Source organism: Ictalurus punctatus, chromosome 25 (genome assembly GCF_001660625.3).
Source record: "Ictalurus punctatus breed USDA103 chromosome 25, Coco_2.0, whole genome shotgun sequence".
Taxonomy (NCBI): domain Eukaryota; kingdom Metazoa; phylum Chordata; class Actinopteri; order Siluriformes; family Ictaluridae; genus Ictalurus; species Ictalurus punctatus.
Genome location: NC_030440.2, coordinates 2,345,832 through 2,363,922, shown reverse-complemented (window position 1 = coordinate 2,363,922; position 18,091 = coordinate 2,345,832). Strand labels below are relative to the sequence as shown.

Genomic DNA, 18,091 nt, shown 5'->3' with positions numbered 1-18,091 from the left:
ACGTTTTATTGACTGCCCAATATGTAAACCAGTTCCCAGTTGTGGAATAATAAGGGCCCTAGTTCCAGTATGTAGGCCTAATGTGTTTTTCATATTTCATATGAGATTTTCATATGGCCTAGTTTTTTCTAATCCAGTTTCACACTTCAGTGAACCAAAATGCCACTAAAAGATTGTTCGTCAGTCCTATGTGCATTTTCCTGATGAACAGGCTTTAATGAAAGTAATTAAAGTAATGGAATGAACAAAGCTGTTTAATTATGCTGAATTAGGTTTAAACAGAGAGCTCTAAAGACAAGCTTTTATGACTGTCATATCTTGTAACACTCCCTTCCTGCTTATATAACAGGAAGAGAACTTATGTCTATGGTGCCTGATATTGTGTGTGTGGATATCCCCCCCCCCCCCCTCCCCTCTATTTGCCAATTCAGTCCAAGAGTGCTTTTCTGTCAGATCACAAACTGTCAACAGCAAGTCTCTCTCTAGTTCTGGTACAGAGGACAGTATCAGCTACACAGTAATTTTGATGTACGCCCCTCGAGGGTTCTAGTGCAACCATCAGGGCAAATTTGGGCAAATGTTTGTGACAGTAACTCTGCAACTAGTAAAACTAGTAGTAGTAGTATTAGTAATGGTGGTGATGGTAGTAGTAATAGTAACAATAAATATAGCTGCAAGAATTAATTAAGGGGCCAAGCACTTTCTGGTTCCACTCTTTAGCAACAGAGAAACACCAGAAACCACTGCGGCTATCAGTACTTGTATAACAATACGTCACGCTGTTGCTGAGATTTGCCCTCACTTCCTGTTTGGCCACTTTGGCGTCAAATGTGTTTATGTGTATCAAAAATCCAATAAATATGTTTGTTTGGGTTGGTCTCAATGCTGTGATCCAAATTTCATGATTTCTATGAGACGTGAGAAAAAAAATCCAATATGGCCGAAATGATCATAGTATACGTTGTATACGTAACATAGTATACGTACCTTTGCATGACCCAAATCAGAGGAAAGAGGAAACACGTATATAGCATTTTGCTGTAGGGTTACTATTGCAATCATATGCTCAAATTTGCCCTGATGGTTGCACTAGGGCCGTCAAGGGTACACCAAAATTGCTGTGTAGCTGATACTGTCCTCGGTCGTTGTCCAAATTTAATCAAATGTATACAAAGCCTTCTATGGGCTGTCAGAACTTCCCATTTTTATGTGTAGGGTTATTAGTCTATGTGAACGTTTCCATTTCTGTAAAATGTCCATTTGAGTGCCTGGTGCCATTTAAAAAGTTGTTCTAAGAATAATTTTGTTCCAGTTTAATTTAATATAAGTTTTGTGGATACTGTGAAAGTCTCTCTCTCTCTCTCTCTCGCTCGCTCGCTCGCTCTGCCAAGAATACAATGCTGCCCTCTGCTGGACTACCAAACAGGCCATGACTTCCAAAATCAAGGTTTCTGGAGTTTACTACTTCATTTGCTACGTCATAAAAATAATAATCCATTTATTTTTATTACCTACAGTCTCATATCAACATCCAGTACCCTTGTATAATGTTTTTTTAACGTCGATAACAACTGAAAAAAATGCTCGCTCTCTCTCTCTCTCTCTCTCTCTCTCTCAGTCAGAAAGGTTCTTTCCATAGTGTGTCGCCACACAGCAGCCTTTTCCGACGAAGAGCTACGATTTGGACTAGACCACTCCATGCTACATGGGGTGTTATCTCGAGAGAGAAAAAACGCTGTCGATGACTTTCCCTTTAATCGGAAGAATATGTTCTAGCATTCTACCAATACGTACATTTTCAAAAGTTTTTACTGAAAAGAAAAAAATTTTTTTTTTCAATTTACGATACGAAACTCCGTCAAATCACCAAACGCCTTTAATCCTTCGCACCCCTACAAATAGTTTTGGTCGCGCCCATGGACAGCAGAGCAGGCAGGTCCAGGGTATCGGATCTCCCAGTAGCAGAAAGGATGATGAGGAGGCTTGTAGTGTTGTGTTAATAAACGATGGAACCTGTTTTCTCAGAGAGGGAGTCAGAACTACAGACTAGCTGTGATATAATGTAATATAAAATGGAGTCGTTTGGGAATATACTTTGAAAGTCTTGTTAGAAGCAGGCGTTAATCTTTTTTTTTTTTTTTTTTTTTTTTTTTTTTTTTTTTTTTTCCCCCCCCGTTACTAAGGACACTCTTCTCCAACACTACCGGAGTCTCCTTCAGGCTTCTTCAGGGTAAGTTCCTACTGAAGATAAACTGGGTCTTCACACGTTTACATCCGACCACCTCTGAGCTAAACTTGCTTTTTTTCACACAAAACCCAAACTTCTTGCTTGAATAGTAAATTCAGGTGTGTGTGTGTGTGTGTGTGTTGATTCACATCTCCTAACAGTTTACAGGAGTGATGGTAGGTGTGGCCCTGACTATGTTTATCCTTTAAATATCCGGTCCACGTAGATGTTCTTTGAGGTCAGCTTGGAGATTATAGTAGCAGTGTAAAGCCCGTTAAAACATGGTGATGTAAAAGGACTGGTGTGTAAGCAGTTTTAATTGTGGTGAGTGTGTGGAAAAAGGAAAAGGGGAAAAAAAAAAAAAACACGTAATCTTCTGTAAATGTCACTGACTGAGTCACGACCACTTTCAGTTCTCTGTGACAGAGAAGGTTTAGAAGACATGGAGCAAGCATTCAACGTTACTTTAAATCGATTTATTTATGGGCCAGCTCAGGATTTAGAACTCCTACGACAGGACCGAGGACTTTTTACGCCCCGGGTCCACGATCCTACGTGATCCTACGTGATCTTCTGCGTTCTTCGAGACAGATCTGGTGGCACACAACCGGACGTTCAGTGACGCAGTCTGTCAGAAAGCATTGACCGTTTGATAACAGGTTAAACAAACAAGCTATACTAGAGAGAGGAAGCGGGGGGGGGAACCTACTCGGACATATCTGATGAGCTAGCACATGAGGTGTTAGTTTTAGGCTCGGATCATGGTCCAGCAGAGCCGGAGAAAGCCATGGGATTTGTGTTCTGCTGATCTTTTAACACCAGTCAGGATCGATTTCGGTGACCCTACTAACACGAAGAGGTTAATGGGCTTGATGGTTTATGCATGATGGACTACGCTACTCTACAACCACTAGGAGAATTGAACCGAGACTACCGATGATGTCATCAAACCCACACGTATTAACGCGTCCTGCTAGGAAATGATGTAAGAAATCGGTTTATGGTTTAAGTGACAAGTTAAGGCAGAGCTTTGTCTGTTTCTCAGTCTGGATTTATTTATTTATTTATTTTTTGCACACAAGTCCTGCTGGGAATTCGATTTCATATGATGGTGCAAACTTACTCCTGGGTACTAAAGGACGTTCTGGTTCGCCTGGACAGCATGGGTGAGATTTCGGCGGTGGTAACGTGTACCGCCGTACGAAGGGCGCCGGAGCGACAAAAGACGAGCAGTCGTGGCCCGGAGAGCACCAGTGTTACATAAACATGTGCACACAGTGCACGTTCAAGGCCTGACTAGCAGCACAATGTATGCTGGACCGTGTTAACGTTTCAAGATGGCGGTATAATGTTTTCACGTGTGTTCGTTTTGAAATGCTCCGTCCGGTGATCAATTGAATGAGACTAGACTGAATCCGTGACTTGGATCCCAAGGATTAATGCATTCGAAATGGTCATTTGACAAGGTTTATACATGCATTAACAACCGGTCATCCCTAAGTAAAGAAACACAGACCCTTATATGCTTATTATTATTATTATTATTATTATTATTAGTTTAAGATTTGGACTTTTTATTTTAAGGCCTGTAGGTTCAATTGCTCATGTACAGCAACTAAAAATGTAAAACACATGCAAAAATGGTTTTATGGTGATTATATTATACACAAATTCTACATTTTACACCCCTGTCCCAGAAATGGATTATTTTCGACTTCCTCCCTGAGCTTGCACACTGCACTAAATTTCAGCTCTGTGTTTGTAGTACCCCTATGTCATTGTTATTTGAACTAAGAAAGGGGCCTGTGGAACCAGTCTTCTTGCATGCTGTATGTGTGTGTGTGTGTGTGTGTGTGTTTTTTTTTTTTTTTCCATGTCAGTGCATTTAGTTCTGCAGACTGGAAAGTTCTGGGTTTTCTTGTGGCTTGGCAAGCATTTGAAGGAAAGTGGGAGTGAGTGAAACTCAACTACGCCCATGGTTATATCTCTGTCCGCATGTCCCACGAAGCAGAGCAGCGGTGACATGTGACTCAGATTTCAGGACCAGACTGAGTGAAATCGCATTCCGCTGAAGAGGTGGACACTGAAAAAAATACGAGTAGAGTCTGTGCAAAACCTCTCGCGTTCGAGCATAAGAAATAAAGCCAAGCTCAATGAATTTCACAAAGTGCAAAAAGGGACATTTTAGGGAAGCCCTAAGCGGCAATGCATTATAAATGTTTTTTTTTTTCTTGTGATCTCAACATAACAAAGGTTGTTTTCGCATGATCTCGACAGCCAGAGTCCCCGACGTCGACCGTTTTTTTTTTTTCATTGGTTTTTGGTTAAACCCCTGAAATAAGGTCTGTGGTTAACACAAGCTCAAGATATACTACTACATAAAATGCACCAGTAACACCACAATCATGATTTTGTTAAGCTTGGTTAGCACGTTCGCCTCACACCTCCAGGGTGGGGGTTCGATTCCCACCGTGGCCCTGTGTGTGCGGAGTTTGCATGTTCTCCCCGTGCTGCGGGGGTTTCCTCTGGGTACTCCGGTTTCCTCCCCCAGTCCAAAGACACGCACGGTAGGCTGATCGTCGTGTCCAAAGTGTCCGTAGTGTATGAATGGGTGTGTGAGTGTGTATGTGATTGTGCACCCTGTCCAGGGTGTACCCCGCCTTGTCCCCGATGCTCCCTGGGATAGTCTCCAGGTTCCCCGTGACCCTGAAAAGGATAAAGCGGTATAGAAGATGGATGGATGGATGGATAAAAGTAAGTTGAGATCACGAGAAAACAACAAAGAAAAAAAAAAAGTATAATGCATGGCCGCTTCGGGCTTCCGTAACATTTTAACTGTACCGGAAATTTTCCGTTTAAAGTCAACCGCGTATAAACAGTACAATAACGTAATAATAGCAGTTTAGCGTGTCGATCGCTCCGAATTCATCTTCTGCTCTATTTATGAGTTTATTTCCTGCCAGTAAAATGTTGGTCTTGTTTGTTAATGTCACATCGCATTTGTTGTTCACGGTCTGCAAGAGCCATGGCGGCAGTGGATAGGCATCAAGATTGATTTAAAAGCAATTATTCTAATAAATAAATAAATAAATAAATGTCACTGGCTAAAGAATGAGTATTCGATACAAACCTGGGAGGACATGAGGGAACAAACAAGTGGCTGCACATGGCCAGGTCTTTTTCAGTATCTTTAACATCAAGCTTTTATAGGTTCAAGTGGATGGTGTAGCTGAATCGTATATATTTGATCCAACCATTAAAGTCTGCCTTTCCCAGCCAGTTCATCTATATAGTCTGACAATGTGTTCGTACGCTATTTGAGCACTTCCATGCCACTGTCTCGGAAACCGATGCCGTTCATTTCGATCGCCATCACAGCGGAACGTTCAGAGCCGCCCGTTAGACTACAGACAGAGCTAACGGGTTCACACCTTTTCAACCGGTCCTCTAATGTGGCACATGGCGCATTCTTCCTGATGCTGAACGATCAAAGAATTCTGCGTGAGCGTGAAATATGAGCATTACGCAGAGAATCGAATCTCGCACACACTCGGGTTTAGAGACAAATGACGACTACATTTTTCATTATGAAATGACGTGCTGAAGTCATCTGAAATGAAAGAACTGCGACTTTTGTAGTACCCATGTAGAATGTCGGAAGGAGATGTGGAGAATGCAGAAGGTGTCAAACTGTGACTTGGTGTCTTCTGACGCACGCACGCACGCACACACGCACACACACACACGTACGCATGCATCTTTACAGAAATAGTAAATGATTGTAATTTTCTGCTTGAACACACTCCCCTGCACCACATTTAATCTTACAGACAGGACTGAAAGCTCTTCTGTGTTATCTGACTTGGTGTCTTGGCGGTTTCTTGGTTATCTAGTGCAAGTCACGACCTTTCGTAAGCGTCTCACAGATGGCCATTTTCTCCCCACCACACCAGCATCGAGAAATCGATAAATTTTCACCTTAATAGGCCATTAAATGGTATCCATGGATACTAGACTCCTTTCTCTCATCTCGCTAGATGTAATATCTTTCTCCATCTGGCCAAATCCTCATCTGATAAAAGAGAGAGGAAAAAAATGCAAATACCAAAAAAGGAACGAGAATGTTGAAATGACTTATTACTTTTATTCGTTCTGTTACCATTATGTAGGACAGGCGTGAGACACCCAGACAGGAGAGTGATCCAGCAGGGGGTTCCTGGTGTAGGATTGTATTACCATCATGGGTAAACAGAACAGCAAGCTGCGCCCGGAGGTTCTGAACGATCTGCGGGAAAACACCGAATTCACCGACCACGAGTTGCAGGAGTGGTACCGTGGCTTCCTTAAAGATTGCCCTAGCGGCCACTTAACCGTGGACGAGTTCAAGAAAATCTACGCCAATTTCTTTCCATACGGGGACGCCTCGAAGTTTGCCGAACACGTCTTCCGTACCTTTGACACCAACGGCGACGCGACTATCGATTTCCGGGAGTTCATCATCGCGCTGAGTGTGACGTCGCGTGGAGGTCTGGAGCAGAAGCTCCGCTGGGCTTTCAGCATGTACGACCTGGACGGAAACGGATACATCAGCCGAGCCGAGATGCTGGAAATCGTGCAGGTGAGAGGAGAGCACGAACTGCGAAGACGCGGTTTTGATTAACTCGGTGTAATTATTTTTCTGTGGGTTTACGTTCAGTTTAACGACAGACGCATTAACACAGACCCTAAAATTGCCTGTAGGTCATGAAGAAATCACGTTTTCTGGAAAAGGTTTCCCGGATCTGCTTTCTGCCTTTCTTGCATTATGTTTTATTCCTGTATGTGCAGGTCTGTGTTTGCACTGTCGGACCCTGTTGCCAGAGCAGTTCGTTCCATATCAGTTGATATTGGTTCAGTTGAACGTTTGGCGATATAGTGGCCTGAATAAACAGAACGCATCAAGCTGCTGTTCCACAGGCCATATGGTTGTGCCAAAAATGGCACTTAAGTACAAGGGCTGTGTGCGCATTTAACGAAAAACAATGTCGACGGTCTATGATTATTATCCATAATATAAGTATATTTATTGGAACGAACTGATAAAAAAAAATAAAATAGCAATGGGTCGTGTTTACAAAACGAGCAGGAATTAATTGTTGTATAATCAGTTGGGTTTTTTTTTTGTTTTTTTTTTCTCCCCCCATGAACACAGGCAATTTACAAAATGGTGTCCTCTGTAATGAAGATGCCAGAGGACGAGTCGACTCCAGAGAAACGCACTGACAAGATCTTTAGGCAAATGGACACAGACAACGATGGTAATAAATATATAAATAAATAAATGTCCTAAACGGAGTTGTATTTCTTCATTATGTAATTATTGCCGTGTTCGTGGCATGATGGAGTAACATTAAGGGTAGCAGAAGTGGATTATTGAAAGGCCTGTATTTTTGTTTTGCACGTTCACCCTTCAGTAAGCATTAAGTATCCCAGCAGTGGCACCTACATCTGGGATTCAGCTTGGAGTTCCAGGAGCCCTCAAGGACACAGCTGGCTGTGTTCTCACTGGGAAGGGAAAATAAGGCCCTGAAATCTTATGTAACCGCTGCGGCATCTGTAAGTCCAGTGCTTAGTGCCCGCCAGCTAGAAAAGAAGTGACCGTGTGCTTATCTAATCCTAGTGGATGATCAAAAACAAATGGAAAATCACTGGTCTTTAAATTGATTTAAATTGAAGTCTACTTGGGAAGCACGGTGGAACAGTGAGCAGCATTGCCGCCTCACAGCCTCCAGGGTCCCTGGTTCGAGTCTGTTGGCCCTTGAGCAAAGCCCTTAACCCTCAACTGCTCAGTTGCATTACGTTTACATTTATTCATTTAGCAGACGCTTTTATCCAAAGCGACTTACAAATGAGAAAATACAAGCAAAGCGATCTACCAAGCGGAGAACAATACGAGTAGTGCTACTGTACAAGATCCGTTAATCGAGTTCCAGAAGAAGCAAAGTGCGCAGAGTCGAGGTGTAAGTGCCAGAGTAAATTAATTTTTTTTAATGAGTTGGTTAAGTGTTCACGGAAGAAGTGGGTCTTTAGCTGTTTTTTGAAGATGGTGAGAGATTCTGTGGTCCGGATTGAGGTCGGAAGTTCATTCCACCACTGAGGGACAGATAGTGTGAAGGTTCTGGAAAGGGACCTTCGTGCCACGCTGAGTCGGTAGTACTAAGCGTCGGTTGTTAATCGATCGCAGATTGCGTGAGGGAACGTAAGCCTTCAGGAGAGAGTTGAGGTAGGAGGGTGCTGTTCCAGACAAGGTCTTGTAGGTGAGTATCAAGACCCTTGAATTTGATACGGGCGGATACAGGAAGCCAGTGGAGGGAGATGAAGAGGGGTGTGACATGGGTTCTCTTGGGCTGGTTGAAGACGAGGTGTGCTGCTGCATTCTGAATCATTTGGAGGGGTTTGATGGAGCTGGCCGGGAGACCCGAGAGTAGTGAGTTGCAGTAGTCCAGTTTTGAGATAACAAGAGTCTGGACTAGTATCTGTGTAGCCTGTTCGGTGAGGTAGGGTCTGATTTTCTTGATGTTGTACAGGATGAACCGACAGGACCGTGCAGTTGTTGAGATGTAAAGGTCTGTAAAGGTCAAGCTGTCATCGAGAATCACCCCAAGGTTCCTGGCCGACCTGGTTGGCTTGAGTGTGGTCGAGCCGAGCTGTACAGTGAGCTTGTGGTTGATTGACGGACAGGCTGAGATGACGAGAAGCTCAGATTTTGCCGGGTTGAGCTTAAGATGGTGTTCCCTCATCCAGATGTCCGACAGGCAAGCAGAGATACGTGCAGAGACGGATGGATCGTCAGGCTGGAAGGACAAATAGATCTGGGTGTCATCAGCATAGCAATGATATGAGAAGCCATGAGACTCAATCACCTGCCCCAGAGATGTAGTGTAGACAGAAAAGAGCAGTGGATCCAGAACTGATCCCTGTGGAACGCCAGTTGTGAGTTGCTGAGTTTCAGAAATACCTCCTCTCCATGATACCTTGAAGGATCTGCCTGAGAGATAGGATTCCACCCAGCGCAGAACCGTTCCGGTGATGCCCAGGCTGGAGAGAGTTGACCGGAGGATCGGATGGTTCACAGTGTCGAAAGCAGTTGTATAAATGAGATCATTCTAAGTTGCTCTGGATAAGGGCGTCTGCCACATGCTGTAAAGTAGAACTGGCTAAATTGCCATTGTACGAAATTGTTTTGCACGCTCTTTCACAGTGATGTCTGTTGGTAAACGAGACCTTTTAGCTGTACTCACGTTCGACGCACACGAATCGAAGAGGGCCTTGGCTGAACGCGTACTGCGACGTTGCCACGACGTGTCCCAAATCTGCAGTCGTTTTGAAAAATTACAAGCTCAAGTTTGCTTGATTTTGCATTCATTTCTATAATCGCAAAATCCTAGAGGGACTGCTAAGTGTACATGGTGCCCTGTGATAGACTGGTGTCCCATCCGTGCTATATTCCTGCATTCACGCTCAGTGGCTCTGGACCCACTACCACCACCCTTACCCGGATAAAGCGCTTACTAGAGATAGATAAATGAATGAATGGCCAGTACTATTGAAGTGATGTGGCCTCTCATCAGTTTCAGTATTCAGGCGATTCAATACAAATTCAACAAAACCTCGATCGAGAGATAACACAACACTGTATAAACTGCACTTTAGCAACAAGTCATCTTTTAAGACAAATTAGCAGTAGAACCCGGACTGTTTCCTTCTCTAATTTCCGCCGTCGCCCTTCTCGGCTTTTTGTTTTATACACGTATTGTGAAATAACATTCCGATATAATTCGCCTAATAATGGAAATATGCCTGGTTACGACATCACTGACCTTTTGTCTCTTTCATATTGCAGGAAGGCTTTCCCTGGAGGAGTTCATCAAAGGTGCCAAGAGCGATCCCTCCATTGTCCGACTGCTTCAGTCTGATCAGAGCACTCCACGCTAGTCGTGAAAGCAACGACACCCCCAGAAAACCAGGTCACACATTCACACTTCGATAGGAGGATCAGCTGGGTGCTCTCCAAGGCATGGACTGCGTTTGAGTAATAAATCAGCTCCCTATATGTGATATGTTAGTCACAAAATCTGCTCAGTTTATTACGCAGATGCGCTCACAGATTTCGCCCAATCTAGTACTTTCTGTTAAAGGTTAAAGGAGGATTATATTCGTTGGGATGTGCCAAATCATTTCCGAAAAAAATTTAACGCGCCGAATATCAGACAGTCGAGACGGCCAGTTCGTTAATATATGACTATAAAAGGGAGCTCCTTTTAGTAAAAGCATTGGGCATTTTTGATGCAGTTCAAACAGGGTTTAGAAGAATTCATCTGGATATTTCACAGCCATGGGAATAAGGAACACATGGTTTTTCCCCTTTCTTTTAAACCTAATATGCAAACACACACACACACAAACACAAGTAGCAGTAAGTTAAAGCTCAGTCCAAAAATCCAAATGTAAGTGTACAATTGATTTGGTTCTGCAGATGTAACTATATCCTTTTATTGAAATGGTCAAGTAAATCCTTCAGTGTTTAGTCTCGTATTGAATTTGTTTTAAACTTTTTACGTTTTAGTCTTTCCTCTTCGCCAGCTTACATAGTTTTATAGTATGTAATTCTGCCACTATGCTACGCTTCATCAAGAGCGATTTGCCAAAACTAGCGTTTACGCCGACCGTTTCCGACTCCTTGGTTCACGAGCGTTGTCCGTAGAGTAACCGAAGCTTGTGCACTTGAGCAATATTGCTGTATCTCAGTGTAACCAACAGTAGATATGTACGTGAGCTCCTTTCCAGTTGAATGCTGTATCTGTATGAATCATGTATTGAGAACTCAAGCAAGCGAACCATTATTTACGATCGTAAATAAACTTAGAGATGACCGTACACAAATACAACTTTTAGTAGGATTTGTACATCCATAATAAAATGCAGTCATTTTATCCGTGTTCCTTTTTTATTATTATTTTCATAACAAAAAAAACATTGAGCACTCGTAAAAATCTACACAGCTCCCACTTTACTCCCTGCCCAGCACAAATACAGTGGAAAGCAGATGTACTGAGTCACTTTTCAAAGGAAATGCTAACAAAAAAAAAAAAAAAAAAAAAAGAAGTACGTCACATTGGAAGGGGAAAATGAATAGGGATGTTCAACAGGGGAAACAGCAGGTGAAATCCAGGACACGCTATATAAAGCGTTCGTGACTGCATCCGGGAACCTAGAGTAGTTTCCTCTCCTCAGTGAACGTCCTGGGTCAGCTACTTTCCCCCCGTTAATTAAGAGTTTATCCGGTTTTAGTCATTGTTCACTGAGGAATGGACACCATTGGAGGACCACAGGGCTGGGTAGGAACACAGCAAACAAACCTAATTCTGAAGCTATGTGTAGTGGGTACAGCTGGACAGGGAAAAGTGAAGTGACGATTCTGTTCGACATCCAAACAGTCAACCGATCAAACAGAAAGGAGGCCTGTAAGGCAAAGCTAAAGCGACCATGATTTAAATCCCGATCCCGCCTCATTGCAAACGATTGGAGAGAAGTTAAAAGTGAGACATTGTGAGTCTTTGTTTTCAAGAGTGTTCAGTAACTTTAATGTCCCAGTTTTCCCCTCATCCATGGGAGAGGAGAGGCAGGTTCAAACTGGACAAGCCTTGCACAGCCTATGAACTCATAATTCATCCTTGTCCAAGTCATCCAGATCCACATCACTCAAGTCAATGTCATCCTCCACAGGAAGCTGAGGGAATGGAAAAGACAGGAGAAGGTCTTGTGAGGACAGGCTTGACATTTCTTCTGTTAATTGTGAAAGGAAGCTCCAATTGGGTGTTGATAACCTTTATATAGCAGATTTAATATGCAGGATATGAATTATTAATTTATTCTTAGCTTTAATCTATACTTCTACAGATATGTTTCTGAAAATTTTCCACTGTGTTGGTGTTTTGTTTTTTTACTGTAAAAAGATATAGCATTGCTACATTACAGTAGTTTACCTCGAACAACAACAACAACAACAACAACAAAAAAGTACTTACGACTCCATCCTTCCCGTCCCAGGCTTCTACAGTGTGGATCTTGGGTAAAGCCCCGCCTGTTATTGTGGCAGTGGAGCCACGCCCGACAGAGAGATCCCTACGGTGGAGGTGAAGAACAAAAACATCCCAAATGTTGCCATAGCACTTAATGAAATCCACGGTCAATGAAATGTAGGAACAGAACGTTAAACAAAACATTACCTTAAGAACTCATAGATTCCTGTCTCGCTGAACGAGCCTTTAAGAAGAGCAAACTTCATCTTGCGAGCGTTAATAGCTGCCATGGCTGGGTAGCCGAAACCACCGATCCCCAAAGAGGCCTCAAGTTCCATCTGAGCTCCAGATTCAGTCCACAGCCAGCTATAGAAGAAGGAAAAGGAACAGAATTAAACTAAAGTTTCATCTTTATTCTTACAAAGTCGTTGTTTTTTTTTTTGTTACAAAAATATGGGATTAAAACGAGCTAGCCCATCGATGGCAAGAACTCCCCGAAATGGCATTAGAAAAATAAATAAAAAATAAATGCGAGAGGATCCAGGCTGTATACAGGATTGTGCGATTTGTGATTGACAGAAAAAGAGAAAGCCACTAATTAAAAACATTACCAGGCATATTAACTCTAAATTAAATCTTCTGTCCACTTTATAAAGAATCCATATGGAAATAGGCTACAAGTACTGACCCCCACATCTTCTTCTTGTACTTCTCAGCCATCTTCATCATGACTTCCAGATAGGCATTTCTACCTGCCGCACCTGAAAACAACCCAGTAAGGAATACTGCCAATTTAATTTCGGATTATATACGTTGAAGGAACATGTAGGTTAAAAAATAAATAAATAAATAAATAAATAAATAAATAGAAAGAATCTTTATTTTCTATGACTCTTATTAACCCTCCTATTATGTTATGGGACCCATTTCCACAATTCGAGATGTCTGAAATGCTGCTTAATCTCTCTTTTTCTCTTTTAAATCCCCCTCCAAGCAAGCAGTTTTCATTTAGACCTTATTCTATTTGGGGAACTTTTTTTAAAAAAATTAAATAAATAAAAAATAAAAAAACAACTTCATCTGAAGCTGGTTGAGAAGATGCCAGTAACATGCAAAGCTATATGTACACAGCTGATTATGGTTAAACAGCAGGTGTATCGATGCACTAATGTTCTCATACCTGTATCTAGAATATGAGGCAAAACAGCAATAATACACAGCTGATGATCCTCACAGGTCTTCTTCAAAATGTCTTCATTCAAAATCTTTAAAAAAAAGACAATGCACAATTACATTAAACATACACAATTGAATCCCTTAAAATATAAACAAAAGCACAGTTCTAGAAAGCAGTGATCGCTGAGCAGCTAGGTTAGGGAAACAGGGGGAAAAAAATTGATCAGACCTCTAGTAGTTCTGGAGGAGGGGCGTTGTCTGAGAAAAGGTCAATGGCACGGGCAATGATGTCCGAGCGTGTGCGTCCGCCCTGGTAGTCCTCCGGTTCCTCTCCTTTTCGGAAGATCTTAATGGTAGGGAATCCTTTGATCTACAAATGATAAAATTAAAAGACTATCAGTAAATCAAGGCAAGAGTTTTCAATCCTCAAAACCAATTTCTAGACAGATATGAAAGTGATTGACACACGATTCAGGTATCAGACTCACTCCGTAGCGGCTTGCCAGACCCTGATGAACAGTAGCGTCTACGGCTCCCAGCTTCACTCTACCACTGGTCTGCTCTTTGACCTGAGTAGCTGCAGCGGTCCATTCGGGCTCGAGACTGAAATGATCGAACTGCAGATTAATAACCGAGACCACGACTAAAAATACAAAATGCCTTCATGTCGCAATGGTTTAATTCACGTACATGCATTCTTCTTTTCGGTACCGCGTGACATCACAAGCATAGATTAGGAACTTTACGGAAATTTATGCAAGCTTACTTTTTACAGTGTCCACACCAAGGCGCAAAGAATTCCACCATCCACACAGCATCGCCGTCCAAAACCATGCGGTCAAAGTTATCGTCGGTCAGCTCCACCACGTCTTTCTTATTCCCACCACCAGAGCTCTAAAAATCAGACAAAATAGAAAAATTAATAAAATGATACAAGACAGAGAAAAAGAAGATTAAAATAAATAAATAAAATAAAAGGTTTGTGTACTTCAGTACCTGTCTGCTGTAGTCAGAACCTCCAGACTTTCCACTCAGTCGGTCTTTCACTAGAGATCGCGCTGCATTCAGAGCCGCCTCGACGATCGCCTGACTGCTGCGTCCACCTACGTACAAACACACACCACGGAGAGAGTTCAAATACACACACGGACAGATCTGGGCAGTGAATACAAGTATGACCTCGGTTAGTCATAAAGCGTTAAAAGGTACAGATAAATAATATAAACGTGTATTTTTCCTTATTAGAAAAATACCGTCTTACGTAGGCAGTAATACAAAGCAACAACCGACAGCACAATAACAAGTCAGTTCTGGAAATCCTAATCACAACACGATGTTTCATCAGCCATATTTGTAATGGCTTTGGATTCATAATTAAAAAAAAGAAGATGACGAATGGGTATATGTAAAAAGTAAAAGCCTTATTCGATTGGACCTGATTTACATGGGGACGCAGGATAACGGAATTATTACCGGAGTGTATCCGGGGGTTTTAGTCCCGTTATCGTTTATTAACCAGCAGAAATAACCCCAGGTAATGTAAACCCTGCCTGAATTGACATACTGGTAAAGACTCCCATATATGGAAAAGAGATTCTTTGCTTCTCTAGAACACAATTAAAAATCTTGTACAGTAGCACTACTTGTATTGTTCTCCACTTGATATATCGCTTTGCTTGTATTTCCTAATGTGTAAGTCGCTTTGGACTTGTCAGAAGTGACCGTGGTTACCGAGTTACAGCACAGGTATAGGGTACAGACATGTTAATGGGCATGTGACCCACTCATGATCAAGCCCAACTTGTGCAGCCACAAGCCCTACAAAAAGACTTTTATTAATGGGCTTTCAAGATAAACTGCTCACACAGTAATAATAATAATAATAATAATAATAATAATTTTAAAAAACTACATATTATTATTATTATTGAGTTTGCATGTCGGAAAGAGTGTTCCTCTTATACTACAGTGATTTGCCAAAATTTACAACTTTGAATATATCAATGAACTATTTATGTAATGGAATGTCCACAAGACTCCAGTCTTCAAGACAGAAGAGTTTGTGCTTTCTACATTCTCAGTAATCTGATGTTCTGAAAATAACAACACCACGGTTTTAATACAACATACAAAAGAGAAACAAAAAAAAAAAAAAGGTCATCTGTACCTTGGTAGTCCTCAGGCTTATGCTTGTTAGCACCAAAGATCTTGATGGTGGGGAAACCACGAACTCCATACTGGCCTCCCAGTGACTTGTGTTGGTCTGCATCAACAGCTCCCACTTTAACAACACCCTGTTGGTTTACAGCACACGGTTTAAACGTTATTCATCCACCATCATTAAAAATGTGACGAGTGAGAATCGGTTTTGTGATTGTGCTTTACAGAGCAGACCCTTAAGCCTTTTTCGGTCATCATTGTAAATTGTCACAACTTATTCATTATTCACTAGCTTGGCCTTACAAAGAAGAATAGATACTCAATGAGGAAGGAAAAACAGCCAGGAGGGGTATTAAAAAAAAGAAAAAAAAAAAAAAAAAAAAAAAAAAAAAAAAGAAGAGCACAGCACTAGAACATGTATATTTAGATATAACTTTACCTTCAAAGCTGTGGCTGCTTTCTTCCATTCTGGGACCAGGCTCTGGCAGTGTCCACACCTTTTTCAATAAATCATCAGACTTAATAAAGCACAAATCAGAATCAAAACATCCGTGTTCAAAAAGGCTATTAGGCACGTGAACACCATTAAAATGAAATCGACATTGTCATCTATGGCCAACTCATAAACGGAGACGGGTTCGTTTACATCCTGCAAGACTACAAACCACGCCCATTCCAAGGAACGCCAACAAGCAAATCACACTCCACAACATTCCCACGCCCATTCGAAGACAAGCGCACACATTTCATCCATTTCCCCTAACCGTATTTGCTGTGGGTGATGTAGTAATATTAGTAACAGTGGGCCTAAGGGGGGTGGTTTTTAATCCTGCAGGATGCAGACAGGTACAGCCATGTGTCCTGTATTGCGTAACAATATAAGCACTGTCGTTCTTAACTCACCAGGGGGCGTAAAACTCCACCAGCCACAAACTGTCACTCTGCAGAACCTCCCTGTTGAAGTTCGAAGGATTGAGCTCAATCACGTCGTCACTGGCAGAGTAGAGTCCGTGGACAGAGAGGACCGTCAAGGAGCACGCCAACACACCTGAAAGCATAAGCAGCGACTCAGTGTCGATCACAAACATTCAGCTTTAAAATGGACGGAACACGGTGCCGATAAGACCACCTTCTACATGCTCGGACGTATATACGCAAGCTCAAGAAAGAGAAACATTAATGCGGTTCAAGAGCCAATGACTTGCATGACCCTAGGCAGTTATGCTCATCTCATCATGCATCTTGTATCTGGATTGTCAATGTTTAACCACAAGCATTCGCGTATGTACTCGTGTCCGGTTGTCCAGGAGAAAACCTGATTGCTGTATTTACGTATAATATGAAAGCGGGCTCATCGTCATCAACCAAATTCCTCTGTTGCGGTTTTGTTTTTTTTGCAAAAGATGGTGGCAGCATTCAAATCTCAGATTTGTTTCCTTCATGCACCCACAAGATGAGCATTTACACGTACACCTTTACACAACATCTGAACAGCCGCTCAGTCCTTCTGAAATGGATCAAATGATCAAGATTTACATTTGCCTTAATGAATGCACATGAATCCGGTGCATTTACACCTGAATTTCATGTGGATGATCCTTATTCAGATATAGTCCTAATGGTCAAAATGCACAGCTGGTTTGGAGGAGAGGAGAGAGAGAGAGAGAGAGAGAGAGAGAGAGAGAGAGAGAGAGATCAGCAAGTATACAAAGAACTCAAAACCAGGTTTTGAGGTTTAGGAAAAATGCAGCTGTATATATTTCATATACACACACACACCTGTATATATTCATATATATTCAGCCATTCTTCATGTGCCAAACTTAACCCAGTGAATGAACTGAAATGACACATCAGTAAGATTTTGAGCTATTCTTCTTCCATTACTAATCTGAAATATACACATAACCAAACCTGTACGGTTAAATATTGCGCAAAGATACACAAAGATATTTAATTTGACTCAAATGAGCTTTTATCAAATGATCTACCAGTAAATACCAACAGTTCCACCATCAGTTCACCGCCATGTGAATACTCTACAGAGTGCATAGTTTCACATCAGGGTTTAGTTGAGATTTCTCCATGGAATTTACATCAGAATGAAGATTTACTCTCACAGATATCTTGTGATATCAAAACAAGCTCGGTCATATTATACATTTAAGAAATTCAAAGTACTACAGTGCACTAGCTAGAGAACTTCGCCGTTTACTGATTAGCCGGATAGCTTTCCTTTCCTGCAGAAAGGGCTTTACTGTGTTCTATCCGCTATCATGTTGACAAAACAAAACAACAACAACAACACGACAAAACAAGTGCAGGAACGGAGTTCGACAGCTCTTACCGAAGAAAGCTCGCATGGTTGTTTCCAGGCCGCAGCTAACAGCACTGACACATCAACCCCGGTTCAGTTCACCAGCGGAAACACCAACACTAAACCCGCAGCCTGCTCAACCTCGCGCAC

The 18,091-nt window shown here is 42.0% G+C and overlaps 2 protein-coding genes across 2 annotated transcripts; one reads left to right on the top strand and one right to left on the bottom strand.

Moving 5' to 3' along the window:
- The first annotated feature begins 1,945 nt into the window (after window positions 1–1,945).
- On the top strand, window positions 1,946–11,199 carry hpcal1 (hippocalcin-like 1). The gene is made up of 4 exons (XM_017456221.3): window positions 1,946–2,230; window positions 6,397–6,845; window positions 7,419–7,524; window positions 10,110–11,199. The coding sequence occupies exons 2-4, from the start codon at window positions 6,468–6,470 to the stop codon at window positions 10,199–10,201; spliced, it is 576 nt and encodes a 191-aa protein (XP_017311710.1). The 5' UTR covers window positions 1,946–2,230; window positions 6,397–6,467; the 3' UTR covers window positions 10,202–11,199.
- Window positions 11,200–18,045, bottom strand: pdia6 (protein disulfide isomerase family A, member 6). Its single transcript, NM_001278803.1, is given in 13 exon segments — window positions 11,200–11,996; window positions 12,295–12,391; window positions 12,496–12,654; window positions 12,977–13,049; window positions 13,469–13,553; window positions 13,694–13,834; window positions 13,953–14,067; window positions 14,231–14,358; window positions 14,461–14,567; window positions 15,632–15,758; window positions 16,064–16,121; window positions 16,528–16,672; window positions 17,972–18,045. Coding segments are annotated over 13 exon segments (1,320 nt in total). The 5' UTR covers window positions 17,988–18,045; the 3' UTR covers window positions 11,200–11,927.
- Window positions 18,046–18,091: the final 46 nt, after the last annotated feature.